Source organism: Odocoileus virginianus, chromosome 6 (assembly GCF_023699985.2).
Source record: "Odocoileus virginianus isolate 20LAN1187 ecotype Illinois chromosome 6, Ovbor_1.2, whole genome shotgun sequence".
In the NCBI taxonomy this organism is placed as follows: domain Eukaryota; kingdom Metazoa; phylum Chordata; class Mammalia; order Artiodactyla; family Cervidae; genus Odocoileus; species Odocoileus virginianus.
The window spans coordinates 17,465,175-17,479,848 of record NC_069679.1 but is presented as its reverse complement, the minus strand read 5'-3'; the positions used below and the strand labels follow the sequence as shown (position 1 = coordinate 17,479,848).

At 36.5% G+C, this 14,674-nt stretch overlaps 2 protein-coding genes and 1 pseudogene across 3 annotated transcripts; all 3 read right to left on the bottom strand.

The window, feature by feature from the left end:
• Positions 1-10: 10 nt before the first annotated feature.
• LOC110152591 (olfactory receptor 4K15-like) lies at positions 11-1,048 on the bottom strand. The gene has a single exon (XM_020916383.2). It carries the CDS (start codon positions 983-985, stop codon positions 11-13), a length of 975 nt encoding a protein of 324 aa, XP_020772042.2. The 5' UTR covers positions 986-1,048.
• Positions 1,049-10,909: 9,861 nt separating this feature from the next.
• On the bottom strand, positions 10,910-14,328 carry LOC110152586 (olfactory receptor 4K15). Of its 2 annotated transcripts, XM_070468937.1 has the most exons (2): positions 13,407-14,313; positions 10,910-10,947 (listed from the first exon to the last, which is right to left on the bottom strand). In XM_070468937.1, exons 1-2 carry the CDS (start codon positions 14,311-14,313, stop codon positions 10,910-10,912), a joined length of 945 nt encoding a protein of 314 aa, XP_070325038.1. The 2 variants fall into 2 exon arrangements, with proteins under 2 accessions (XP_070325038.1, XP_020772037.2); XM_020916378.2 differs by lacking the exon at positions 10,910-10,947 and having other exon boundaries at positions 13,369-14,328.
• LOC110152587 (translationally-controlled tumor protein pseudogene) lies at positions 11,443-12,043 on the bottom strand (annotated as a pseudogene).
• Positions 14,329-14,674: the final 346 nt, after the last annotated feature.

The following is a 14,674-nucleotide window of genomic DNA, read 5'->3' as shown; positions in this document are numbered from 1 at the left end:
TTCTATAAATTTACTTTGTTTCTAGGAAAAGAACATTTCTTATGACTGCAGAAACCTGGCCAGACTTTAGATACCGACTCTTCAGTTTTGACATAGCTGCCTTCATTTCTTTATTCCTTAGAGTATAGATAACCGGGTTTAAAATGGGAGTAAAAATGGTGTAGAACACTGCAAGGACTTTGTCAACTGAATAACCACTGAAGGGCCACACATAGATGAAGATGCATGGTCCAAAGAATAATATGACCACGGTGATATGAGCAGTCAGTGTGGAGCGGGCCTTGGCTGTGCTAGCAGAGGAGTGGCTCCTAACTGTGATGAGTATCACAGTGTAAGATACAACCAACAGGAGGAAGGAACTCAAAGAAAGAAGGCCACTGTCTGCAACTATTAGTAAACTGATAACATAAGTGTCTGTGCAGGCCAGTTTGGTCACTAAAGGGAGGTCACAGAAAAAACTATCCACTTGATTAGGCCCACAAAAAGGCAAGTTAACAGTAAATGCCAGCTGGCTAGTAGTATGGATGAAACCCACACACCATGGAATGAGGACCAGAGTAATACACACACGCCAGTTCATGATTGTCGTGTAGTGGAGAGGTTTACATATAGCAACATAACGGTCATAAGCCATGGATACAAGGAGCACCATTTCACCACCAGCAAATAGATGAACAAAGAAAATCTGGGCCAGGCAGGCTTCAAAAGAAATAGTCTTGCGCTCAACCAGAAAGTCTGCAATCATTTTGGGGGTAGCAAAGGAGGCAACACATATATCTATAAGAGAGAGGTTTGCGAGCAGAAAGTACATAGGGGTATGAAGGCGGGAATCTGAGGTTACAGTGAGGATGATGAGAAAGTTTCCCAGCAGTATTGCTAGGTAGAGCAGTGAAAATATGAGAAACAAGAAAGGTTGGAGCTCCTGGGAACCAGATAAACCCAGCAACACAAATTCAGTCACCCGAGAATGATTTGTCTCATTCATTGACTTTGCAAAAGACTTCTCTTCAGTCACTTGAATAAGAGAGAAATAGAAATCAGTGAATGAACTAATTGTGGTTTAATTTTCCAGTTCAGTTAGAGAGTCTAGTTTCTACTCACATGTACTTGTTAGACCTCACACGTGTCTAAATAGAGACAGTGCTCTAGTAATCAAAAGAGAACAAACTCAGGATGGGATATTGAGCCAAAAGTTTTCTAGAAGAGGAGGGTGGTGGTTGGGAGGTTGGTGGAGAGAATTTCAACCAATTGATTTATTAATTGCTTAAGTTTAGTAAGTTAAGAAAGCTAATTTGCAAATGAGATTTACAAGTGAATGTTGCAAATAAATATCTGAAAAGTTGTTTATATATCACAGAAATCCACTATTATTATCTACAGAGACAAAATTGTCATTTTTTCTTCACTAAATAAAATAAGAACTCTTAAAAAGAGAAAGATGTGTGAACTGCTACCAGAAGGAAATACATTTTCACAAAATTAATGTGCAAAAGACATTAGACACAAAAGAGTAAATGCTCTATTACTCTATTTAAATGAAGTGTAAAGACAGATGAGCAAGTCTATAGTATTTGAAGCTAGGATAGCAGTTTTCTTTGATGGGATTAAAGGGACAGGAGGAAACATTGGAGGGGCCTTTGGATTGCTAGTAATGGTCTGATTTTGATTCAGTTGAGTGGCTTCTTAGGATGTACAGAAAAAAGAGGACTTTCTTTCTCTTTCCCATGTGGGTTCTAAAAACCTCTTCCTGCTGTAACAGTTAAAATTCTTTTCTCATTGCTAATAAGATTGTTTGGGCATTGGCTTCTTCAGAAACTCTCTTTCACAATTCAGCATTAGTGGAAGATGATTGTATATTTTGTGTCATAAATCATTGAGATTTGCATAATAAATGAATATTTTCATCTCTTCAGTTTTTTCTCTTATGATAGGGGGCTATGGAAATAAGAAAGTTATGCTTTCTTATGAAGAAGAAAGTTTAGCTTTCTCATCTTTGGTCCAAAGGAGTGGAAAAAACTGTGAAGGATAAACATATAGATTATAACTATTTCCTCTTCTGTTACAAAGTAGCTCATTGACCTCAGAAAAGCTCTTAAATCAATACCTCCATTCTTAAGAATGTAGGATGAAGATTTTGGGCAAACAAAGCTCTAAGTTTTTTGCAATATAAATCCATTCTTATTTTTAGTAAACTTGTTTTATAATAATTTAACTGTCCATTTTTCCCAGAACACTGAGCTAGGTAGGATGGTGATAGAGCAGTTAGATTTAAAACTTTCCCTCCTGAAAATTCTTTACTAATGTTATAATCCTTACTCCTTTTAAAGGTGATGGTCCTTCTTTTTCTATCAGTCTCCAGTACATTCTTTATTAAATGAAATAAGAATAGCTTTATCACTTAATAAAAAAACACTATTTTTATATCCAATAAAATACTATACAATAATGGAAACGTAAATCTATTGGGAAAATATTCTAGGTTAAGATCACAACTGTGTCATCAGGCAACTGTATGACATTGAGCAAGTCACTTAACTGTTCAGGGCTCATTAATCTCAGAAATAAAACATTGAGAATAATGTTGTCCTGAAAGAGACATGGAAAATATTTGCTAAAAGAAAAAAATTTATAAATGATAAATCTTTAATCAAGTGTAAAAACCACACATATATGAGCATTCTTAATAACGTATTATTTCATATCAGAGTATTTCCTTTCTGACAATAATGCCTGTTCAAGGATGATGTTATCTAACTTTTCAAAGAAGAAGTTTACTCTACTGAAAGGGCCTACGTAAATTCTTTTTTTTTTTTTTTTTTCAATACTTTAGAGTGAATTCATGCAATCATAGGAGTTTTTGCTAGGTGGCTTGCAGATTCCTCCTTTTCCTAAATCTTATAGATAAAGCCTCTTTCCAATGCTTTTTATTGCTAAATATTATGCCTGATAGGTAAGATAAAGTAGGCATGAGTATAATTTACAGATGCCAATAAACTCTACCAGCTCAAAGTTAGAGTTAGAAAGAATATCAGAAACTTTCTTGACTGTCTACTTTTTCCATGCTCTTCTCCTTTCCTGGTCCCTCACTGTTATATGGTCCTCAGAAAGACACAAATAAAATGCTGCTTCTTATCTAAGATAAAATGAAGAGAGTGCACACATCTTTATCTATGGTCATTAAGTCTTTGAAAGGATTTAGTTGTCAGGCACAAGTTACCAAGAAAAACTGACATGGCCTCAGATGATGAGCCACAATACAGCTTTACTTCTAAAGAAGGTAGGAAGCACAGTGCCTGTACCTGGGATGGACTTGTCTCCAAGGATGTGGGATAGGGCTGGATGCTGTATCCTGCTGGAAGCCCTTCGTAGCTGGGGGAGCACTTGGAGCTCTCAGGAATCTGAGAGTGGTAAAAGAGGTAGTAAAAAGAAGCAAAGAAGCGATGAAAATAAATTTTCAAATGTTGCACAGAATTTAGCCTAGTCGTTGCTACATTGCTTTTCTTCATGGTAGCAGTAAATAAGGAAATATGTTGGCAATCACAGCAATTTGTAGAGACTTCTAGAAATTAAAATCAATGAAACTTCACTAAAGGTCACATAAAGAAGATTGACTCCTGACCAACATTCCAGCCACATATGCTTGGGAAATGTGATCTTCCAACTTAGCCTCCAGAGATATGAATCGAATTAATCAAATAGTTAAAACATTGATATCTAGAAGGAACTCAAAACATTACAGGTATATAGTTTTTTTCATGTAAGCCTTCTTTCTCTGATCAGAAAAAAATTGTCAGAAATATTAGTCAAATGCACTCCAATTTTTTTTTCTTTTGAAGCACAATCAATTATAGTTATTGCCATGAAATTTAGATTTTGTAAGGTTCCTGAATTGTCTGGAAATTTAATCATTTTCTCAAAATAATGCTTAGAAAAATTTTAGACTTCTTCCTTCTTTTCTTACTCTCCTTAATTTTATTTTATTTAGTTATTTTTTTTTACTATCCTTAATTTTAAAGTACAGATTAATTTTTCCCTCTTCAGAGATATGTATGATCTTCATATAATTGAATCAGACATTTTATCCTGTAACAGTATAATAGGTTTAACAATATTAGTGGAGCTTCTCCGATGACTCAGGATGTAAAGAACCTGCCAGCCAATGTAGGAGATGTGAGTTTGATCCCTGGATTAGGAAGATCCCATGAGAAGGAAATGGCAACCCACTCCAGTATTCTTGCCTGGAAAATCCCAAGGACAGAGGAGTCTGGAGGGCTATAGTCCATAGAGTTGCAAAGATTTGGACATGACTGAGCACACATGCATGAAAACATTAGTGATAATATTCTCAAACACAGGCAACATATAGGAAAGTAAAAGTGAAAGTTAAAGTCATTCCAGCACACTATTTTTTCACAATTAAGTACATAGCAGGTGATTCTTACTTTCATTAGTTATTTATATATAATAACTATAACTAGTAGCTGTAAATATATTTTATATCTACTAATATTTTCTTGACCTGAATAAGCAAACCATTCTAAATTATAGACTTTAAAATAGCCTGAAAGAAATAAAAGCAAAAATAAACAAATGGGACCTAATGAAACTTAAAAGCTTTTGCACAACAAAGGAAACTATAAGCAAGGTGAAAAGACAGCCCTCAGATTGGGAGAAAATAATAGCAAACGAAGCAACAGACAAAGGATTAATCTCAAAAATATACAAGCAACTCCTCCAGCTCAACTCCAGAAAAATAAATGACCCAATCAAAAAATGGGCCAAAGAACTCAACAGACATTTCTCCAAGGAAGACATACAGATGGCTAACAAACACATGAAAAGATGCTCAACATCACTCATTATCAGAGAAATGCAAATCAAAACCACAATGAGGTACCATTATATGCCAGTCAGGATGGCTGCTATCCAAAAGTCTACAAGCAATAAATGCTGGAGAGGGTGTGGAGAAAAGGGAACCCTCTTACACTGTTGGTGGGAATGCAAACTAGTACAGCCGCTATGGAAAACAGTGTGGAGATTTCTTTAAAAGCTGGAAATAGAACTGCCATATGACCCAGCAATCCCACTTCTGGGCATACACACCAAGGAAACCAGATCTGAAAGAGACACGTGCACCCCAATGTTCATCGCAGCACTGTTTATAATAGCCAGGACATGGAAGCAACCTAGATGCCCATCAGCAGACGAATGGATGAGGAAGCTGTGGTACATAGACACCATGGAATATTACTCAGCCATTAAAAAGAATTCATTTGAATCAGTTCTAATGAGATGGATGAAACTGGAGCCCATTATACAGAGCGAAGTAAGCCAGAAAGATAAAGACCATTACAGTATACTAACACATATATATGGACTTTAGAAAGATGATAACGATAACCCTATATACAAAACAGAAAAAGAGACTCAGATGTATAGAACAGACTTGTGGACTCTGGGAGAAGGCGAGGGTGGGATGTTTCAAAAGAACAGCATTGAAACATGTATATTATCTAGGGTGAAACAGATCACCAGCCCAGGTTGGGTGCATGAGACAAGTGCTCGGTCCTGGTGCACTGGGAAGACCCAGAGGGATCGGGTGGAGAGGGAGGTGGGAGGGGGGACTGGGATGGGGAATACATGTAAATCCATGGCTAATTCATTTCAATGTATAACAAAAACTACTGTAATGATGTAAAGTAATTAGCCTCCAACTAATAAAAATAAAAAATAAAATAAAAAATTAAAAAATTAAAATAGCCTGAAAGGCACATCAAGAAAAGATATCCAAAGGTATCATATGATATAGACAGAGCATTAGCCTAGGATAAAATTTTTTCTACTTCTTTTCCACTATTTACCAAACTTTAGGCAAATCACACAACCTTTCAGGTACTCAGTTTCTCTTTGAAAAAAGGAGGCAGTTGAGAACTATTCTCTTTTAACCATAACAGCCTATGATTCTCTGGCATTTGAAAATATCCCCAGAGAGAAAATTGCTTAAATGTAAAAAAAAAAAAAAAAAAAAAAATGTAACTGGTTACACTGATGGAAACAGTATATATGGTTAAAAAAAAAGAAAAAGGTAAAATAATGATGGTTTCATCAAAGAAATTTAGGCATCAATTACTCTTCAGGGGCAGGTATTCAGACAATTGTTACTAGATAAAATGGGCACAGAACCTAAGAAGATCCAAGAAGAAGGTAAAGAAAAGCTGCCTTCTCTGCTCTTCTGACTGAATCAAGAGTCTAGGGCAGCACAACTCCCTCCTTGTGCTATGCCTTGTAGTATCTACATTTGGCAAGTGAAACAAAATTTGCAGAAGCCTTTGCATAAAGGCCAAAATATAGACTACAAGTCTTCTAAGATTTCACTCTAACCATTTACACTCTGAAACATTATTGCCTTCAGCATACAGATAGAAGGAAAGCCTTTGCAATGATTAGAAACTAATTGGGGATTTGACATTAGGAGATTGTAGTAATAAGTGATGAGAGATATGTATGCTGAACATAACAGACACTCAGAGAGAAGGTTTGGGGAGAGGGACAAGGGCAGGGATGAGAGTTGAAGAGAGAAAAAAGCCCGAGGTTTTATAATGTTACACATGGAAGTGTTATCACTCATTATCTAGTGTACAGATTGTCTTATCTCTAAAAAATATCATGAAACGTCCCAATTTCATATAATATCCATCTTCCTAATATAATTGTCAGTTACTTTTCAAAATAAAAGAAGTAACTAGACTATCCTCTCCACATTGACTTTACTATTAACATAAGTGTTACAGACCAGGCCAATATAATATTTTGCATTCTTTTTTAATAATTTATATAGGCACATATTAGTATAGGTAAATAATCTTCTTCCATTTATTAGCTTAGAAAATAAGACTAGATAATCTCCATGGCTATTTTCATTTCTAAAATTAGAAAAGTAGAGGCAATTATATAATGGGAACATGTGAATTTCAGAAAAATCGCTCAAATTTCTTAGAACTTACTTAGAAAGTCCAATAGCATTTTAGTTCATGAATTACATATTTTCTCACTGCCAGTAAATCTTAGGCATAAAATTATTTTCAGATTGCAAAGCCATCATAAAATAAATTCTCCCTCCTGCTTTTAGGTGAAGTTTGATACTTAGGGAATTAATCTTACATTAACATCTTTCTCTAGAATGTATCAATAGAACTCTGAGAACATGAGTATGCATAATTCTTCTTGTCCATAATGTATCTTATAAAACTTACTTTCCTATAAGATTAAAAGCAAAATGCAATAAAGAATAGCAATTCCTGTCTTCATTCCAGGTAAATTTTGATAGGCAGTAAATATAGACTTAAGTGAAGTTGCTCAGTCATGTCCAATTCTTTGTTACCCCATAGACTGTAACCCACCAGGCTACTAGTGTCTAAATATTCTTTGAATAGAAAGTATAAAAGGAGCAAAGAATGCATAGATAATAGTTATACTTCCCTCAATTCATCAAATTTTAATCTTATTTCTATCAGGGCTATCCCTAAAGCCAGTGCAGTAGGAGAGTCTATGTTATATGCAGAGAGAAAAGAACAGGAATTTGCTTCTTCTAGATGGAGTTTCCAGTTTGAGACAACAGTGACTTTCTTTTGCTGAATTCCAGTTGTCAATTTTGCATCTAGAAAACAGCTTACTATTGCTCTACTGCAAGCAAATCTGTTCAAAATGTACTTATGATACTTACACGTTCTAATAACTCTCCCAGTCCTTGTTTCTCCGACTCTTCTAAACTTCGCTTAACCTGTGAATTTTCATGTCGAATGCATTTTCAATAGACTCTTGACATGATTTTAAATTGGTCTTTGCCCTGAACTATGCTAAGCCTCTCAGGTTCTGTGCTAAGGTAGTGCCGGCTCTGCTCCTCTTTCTTTCAACCGTAAAACTGCAGTATCCTAAGATAAGACATTTTATATTACCAGGATGCCAGGAAACTGATCTCATTGGAGAAGTCAAATATCACCCTTTATAGAACTGTGAAGTCATCCTGCAGTGGGAGTAATTATATGTTACATAATAATTTTAACAGAAAGTGAAAGAAAAAGAACTTCAACCAACCAAGTGGTACATATGAAAGCAAAATATTGTTTATCACTCAAACTCCTAGTGAGTAATCTTTTTGACCCCCAACTTTCTGACTATCATTAGAGACATCATATAGTCTTATAGATAATCACCAACTTTTGGGAAGGTTGTCTCCAGTCACAAGGAGCTCACTACTTTGCAAGACAGTTCAGTTTGTTGTTATAATGTTCAACTGGTTCTACCACCTGTAGTTGAAGAAATCGACTCTTTCAACATATTCTTCAAATATTTGAAGATGCTTTCATTTTTTCTCCATGACAAATATTCTATTTCCTGGACAAATACACCTGTAGTCTATTAGACTATATTTTAGATATTTCATATGTGTTACATCCCTGACTGTCCTCAGAGATTCTGCTGTAATTTATAACTGGCCATTTTTAAAGAATGGAAGTTGGGATTCTGTACCATTCAGCAAACTCAGTTTTCTATATACTCTAGTAAAAGTTTTACATGCACAAGGATACATGCACAATGTCATTTGTTAAAATATTTTCAAATAAGAGGATAATCTAAGTATTTATAAATGGGGAAATGAAAAAAATTATAATATTTTAACACAATGGCATACTACCAACAATTAAAATTGAATTTTATATATGAACATTAAGAAAGTTTAAAAATGAAATGACACAATTTAAATGATCACATTTTCACAGGTTTAAATAATTATGGACATTTATTTATTAAATAAATGTTTCAGAACATCCAGGGAACTGATAAACACCAAATTCCGAGTATTATTTGAGTGGAAGATAAGAGAAATATTAGGAAGTAAGATGAAACTTGTTTCAACTGGATCAGTAATATTACATATACTTTTAAAAATCTGAAGCAGCTATGGTACAATAACAACATTTGATATCTATGGGAGGAAATGTAAATGTATTTAAAATTTTTTCCCTATTCTTTTCTTTATGTCTTGATTGTTTTACATTAAAAGTGGCCCTCATCCTGTTCTGTATGTTACAAGTTTGGTGGATAAATGACTTTTTGTATTTTTCAAAACTCTTAGACATGTAAATAAGTGTTTAATTTTAGTAGCAAACATAAGCAAATAAGAAAACAAGCAAAACATCAACCAGGTTGTAAGGGCATCCCTCCTAGAATTCAGAATCTGAAAAACAGCTCTAACTGTGTTAGAAATGTATGACATAACTGCACTGAAGGAGGAAGGGGGGAAAGGAACCACCCTACATCACTGGAGCATCCCAATTTTAACCTGAAAGTTTAAAGTTAAAGATAAAAATACTTATACATTAGCATTGTACTATAGTTGGTAAAGTTGTTTCTCAGGGAGTATATATTAATAATTCTAAAACTGACTTGCATGTATGCTGAGGCTGAACAAATACATAAATATGGAGTGGAGTGACATTCAGTAAGATGGTCAGGATGAGGTCCTCAGCTTGACTGGAAGGTTTTCTCTCTCAGGTATTTTGAATAGATTGTCTCACTATCTCCTGGTCTGCAAAGTTTCTGCAGAGGAATCTGCAGATTGAATTATAAGAATTCCCTTTTATGTCTTGATTATCTTTTCTCTTGCCATTCTCAAAATTCCCTCTGTCTTTAACTTTTGACAATTTGATTATAATATGTGTTAGTGAAGATCTCTTGGTGTTCAGCTTATTTGGGTTCTTTAGGTATCATGGAAATGGATGTTCATTTTCCTCCTCATATTTGGGACATTTTCTGCCATTATTTCTTTCAATAAATTTCCCTCCCCTTTCTTATATTACAAAGCTATAAGAATCAAAACAACACAGTACTGGGATATGTGGCTCATCAAAGGCTTCTAGGAACATCAAGGCTCGGTTCCTATAGTGGTAACCTGATCAGCAATTAACTTCTTATAGGTTTTCCTCTTCTATGTCTTACTTTGGTATGTTTTTGCAGTCTGCATTATTAACATGAGTTTGAGAAAGCTCTGGCAGTTGGTGATGGACAGGGAAACCTGGAATGCCTCACTCCATGGGATCGCAAGAAATCAGACATGACCTAGAGACTGAACTTATTAACATTAGTTAGCTCCTCATGTTAACTATGTCATCTATTCCAGGTAATGCAGTGAGTGAGTCCCCTTCTTAGGGCTGCTTATCTATTAACATGAAAATCCCAATGTGGTCAAGCAGTTGGCAAAGGTTTGGCTCAGTGGAAATCATAGTGCATTTCTCATTAGTGGTGTTCTTCTGGCAATCAGAATCTGCAGTATAGCAAAGCCTGGAATTGCAGTGCAAGAAACAAAAAATTCACAAACACGTCACTAATAATGATGGAAAGAGGAACACTCTTATTTCTACTCTATATTTTTCAAAACTGTATATTAAAATTTGGTAACACATTGTTACAATTAACTGTTAGTTCAGTGCATATAGGTTCCCTGGTGGTTCGCTGGTAAAAAAAAAAACTACCTGCCAATGCAGGAGATATGGCTTTGACCCCTAGGTTAGTAAGATCCCTTGGAGAAGGAAATGGCAACCCATTCCAGTATTCTTGCCTGGGAAATCCCATGGACAGAGGAGCCTCATGGACTACAGTCCATGGGGTTGCAAAGAGTCAGATGACTGAGCACTTAGCACTCAATGAATATATCATATCTTAGAGTTCAATTTTTCCAAGTAGGTATAATCATAGTGCTAGACTCTTGTCTGAGCATTTAATTGTATGTTCAATTGTTCTTTGAACCTGGAATTGTTCAGGAATATTGATGTCATGGTCCTGTGTCTATTGCCACAATATTTTTCAGAGTAAAATGTGTTGCACAAGTAGTCTTTGTAGAATCCTAAATTCATAAATCAGACCCTTTCTGAGGCCTTGGATAGTGATCTTGGAAGAAGAACTGCAAGCAGAGAGAGAAAATTCATATCTAGAGTAAAATTTCATTCCTGTAAAGACAAATCACTACCACCTGTGGAGGAGGAGGTCTGATGTAATTAACTTGCCACTGAATGGCAGGTTCTCAATATCAATCTCTTCTACTTACAGGTAAAGGTTTTTTTTTTTCATTTATTTTTATTAGTTGGAGGCTAATTACTTTACAATATTGTAGTGGTCTTTGTCATACATTGACATGAATCAGCCATGGATTTACAGGTAAAGTTTTTTTTTTGTTTTGTTTTGTTTTTAGTTTAAATGCGTTTTTTTTTTTAGACAACCTACATGACACGTTTTCTCAAAAACAATGCCTCCGCTCCAAATAAATCAACGTCCAAAACAAATGAAGAGCTCGAGATGACATCAGTCCGATCTGTCTAAGTCCTGGTGTTGTGTGGATGAAAAGCAGTGGCCAGCCAGTTATGACGACAGGTGATTGATCCAAAATAACTGCCAACTTTGTTAACATTTTTCGATCTCTAAACCATCCTTAAAGAAAATCATATACGGGGTTACACCATCCTCACGGTAGTCCAGCAAAGCAACCATGCCGTCTGGATTCATGTTTTCACCAATAAAGAACTGATAGTTTTTGAAATTAGCAAGGATGTGCTTGATTTGTTCTGCAGCCCCTGTCATAAAAGGTTTTACTCTTTCTGGTCTCTATTCTTCAAGTTTCCCTTTGATTGACTTCATGTAATCTTTGATGTACTTCTTGTAGGCTTCTTTTGTGAAGCTGGTTTCCTGCAAGTGATGGTTCATGACGATATCGACACCAGTGATTACTGTGCTTTCGGTACCTTCGCCCTCGGGGCCTTCAGCGGAGGCATTTCCACCAATGAGCGAGTCATCGATGTTACCCTCTGTCCTACTGACCATCTTCCCCTCCACCTCCAGACACAGCCCGTCCGCGACCTCCCGGATCTTGTAGATGTCGGAGAACATCTCGTCATGGCTAATGAGGTCCCGGTAGATGATCATGATGGCGACTGGAGGGAGGCGACAGCGGCGCTGGCTTAGCAGGAGCCCAGAGCTCAGAGCGAGTGCTGTGTGGCCAGCGGCGCTCTGGGGGAGGGGGGAGCGAGCAGAAAAGTTACAGGTAAAGTTTTAAGAGTAGTTGTGACAGCAGTCAAAAAGCCTTAATGAAAGGGAATCCAATGCTTCAGGGTATATGTTAGTTGCTTAGTTGTGTCCAACTCTTCACGAACCCATAGACTGTAGCCTGCCAGGGTCCTCTGTCCATGGAATTCTCCAGGCAGGAATACTGAAGTGGGTAGTCATTCCCTTCTCCAGGAGATCTTCCCAACCCAGGGATAGAACCCAGGTATCCTGCATTCCAGGGAGATTCTTTACCATCTGATCCATAGCCTAAATTCCAGCTGATTCATGTCTCCATTATGTAAGCACTGAGGGGATACAGAACCAAAGTTGGCTAACGGATTATCCTTTCCCCAGACCTTAACTGCCTTCTCTATGGAGAATGGTGTATAATGAACATTGATGTAAGAACAGTGAATGAGAGAAATTGTGATTTTTTAAATGATGGGAAATCCTAGTCACATGGTCACTTGTTAACTCATGGTCAGGAACTCAATTCAGAATAAGTCCCAAAAGGGTCCTACAATCTGCTTTTCAAATGGTGGGTGGTGCTCAGTTGCAGAGTACAAAATTTTCCTCCAGAACCCTTAGAGTTATCATTGCTGCTCATCTATTTGACCTTCCTAGTGAATCCCATAACTACCTTGTGTCTTATGAATGCTTCCATTTAATTGGAATTCATTGTGCATATGACCCAAATGGCAGCTAAGTTTATAAGGAAAAATGGAGCTGGTGGAGGAACCCCTTGAAAACTAACAATCCAATAATAAGTCACCAATAGTAGGAGAGTGAATATAAAATGGCAAAACAGAAAGTACATGTCACTATTCTTCCAATTTTGAAAAGTTGTTTTAAAACAGTGCATTGCCTTATTTATACACAGTAAAAATAATTCCATTCATTGTGGCATAGACATACTTTTCCACCCAAAGACTGCCCAATGTATTTACACTTTATAAAGTTAAAGACATTGTACCATTGACATCATAGTCAATAGCTCTTTATCTTAAAACAAATTTAAATTTTAAAAATTAAGGAGGAAAAGAAGTCAAAAAGACAAGTAAACATAATAGAAGGAAGAAAAGATGAAAACTGCTAAGGTTTGTTGTATTTTTCATTATCACCATTAACCTTTACTTCAATTTAATCAGCACTTCCACTGGTTAAAATGATTGGTTTTAATATGACAGTGATTCCATTTGTAAATATGTAGAGACGCAGCTACAGTGTTATCAGTCCTGTGAATTTACTTTGTTTCCAGAAATACAATATTTCTTATGACTGCAGAACCTGGCCGGACTTCAGATAGCGACTCCGCAGTTTTGACATAGCTGCCTTCATTTCTTTATTCCTTAGAGTATAGATCACAGGGTTTAAAATGGGAGTAAAGATGGTGTAGAACACTGCAAGGACTTTGTCAACTGAATAACCACTGAAGGGCCACACATAGATGAAGATGCATGGTCCAAAGAAGAGTGTGACCACGGTGATATGAGCAGTCAGTGTGGAGCGGGCCTTGGCCATGCTAGCAGAGGAGTGGCTCCTAACTGTGATGAGTATCACAGTGTAAGATACAACCAACAGGAGGAAGGAACTCAAAGAAAGAAAGCCACTGTCTGCAACTATTAGTAGGCTGACAACATAAGTGTCGATGCAGGCCAACTTAGTCACCAGAGGGAGGTCACAGAAAAAGCTATCCACTTGATTAGGCCCACAAAAAGGCAAGTTAACAGTAAATGCCAGCTGGCTAGTAGTATGGATGAAACCCACACACCAGGAGATGAGTACAAGAATAATACACACACGGCGGCTCATGATTGTCATATAGTGAAGAGGTTTGCATATAGCAACATAACGATCATAAGCCATGGATACAAGAATCACCATCTCACTGCCAGTGAAAAGATGAACAAAAAAAATTTGGGCCAGGCAAGCATTAAAAGAAATAGTCTTGCGTTCAACCAAAAAGTCTGCAATCATTTTGGGGGTAGCAAAGGAGGCAACACATATATCTATAAAAGAGAGGTTTGCGAGCAGAAAGTACATAGGGGTATGAAGGCGGGAATCTGAGGTCACAGTGAGGATGATGAGAAAATTGCCCAGCAGTATTGCTAGGTAGAGCAGTGAAAATATGAGAAACAAAAAAGGTTGGAGCTCCTGGGAATTAGAGAGTCCCAGCAACACAAATTCGGTCACCTGAGAATGATTTGTCTCATTCATTGACTTTGGAAAGGACTTCTCTTTGGTCACCTGAATGTGAGAGAAACAGATATCAATCAGTGTACTGAGCATGGGTTTGATTTTCGAGTTCTGTTTCATACCCTGGGATTCTAGTTTCTATTTATATTTGTATCTAAGTTTTCACATATCATCAAAGATCATATAGAGAGCATAACAACACTATTCAAGAAGGATGGGAGGGAGAGATGTGCAACCAACTTGCTTACCCAATTATATAAATTTAACAAATGTAATAAACTAATTTATAAATGAAATCGAGTATCTGAAAATTTTTTGACATTACAGAAATCCAGCCTAAGAATCTACAGAGACTAAATCATTTTTCTGCAGTAAAGCGCAT

Coding starts and splice junctions, on each gene's coding strand:
- LOC110152591 (XM_020916383.2), bottom strand. CDS start 985: ATGAATGAGACAAATCATTCTCGGGTGACTGAATTTGTGTTGCTGGGT.
- LOC110152586 (XM_020916378.2), bottom strand. CDS start 14,313: ATGAATGAGACAAATCATTCTCAGGTGACCGAATTTGTGTTGCTGGGA.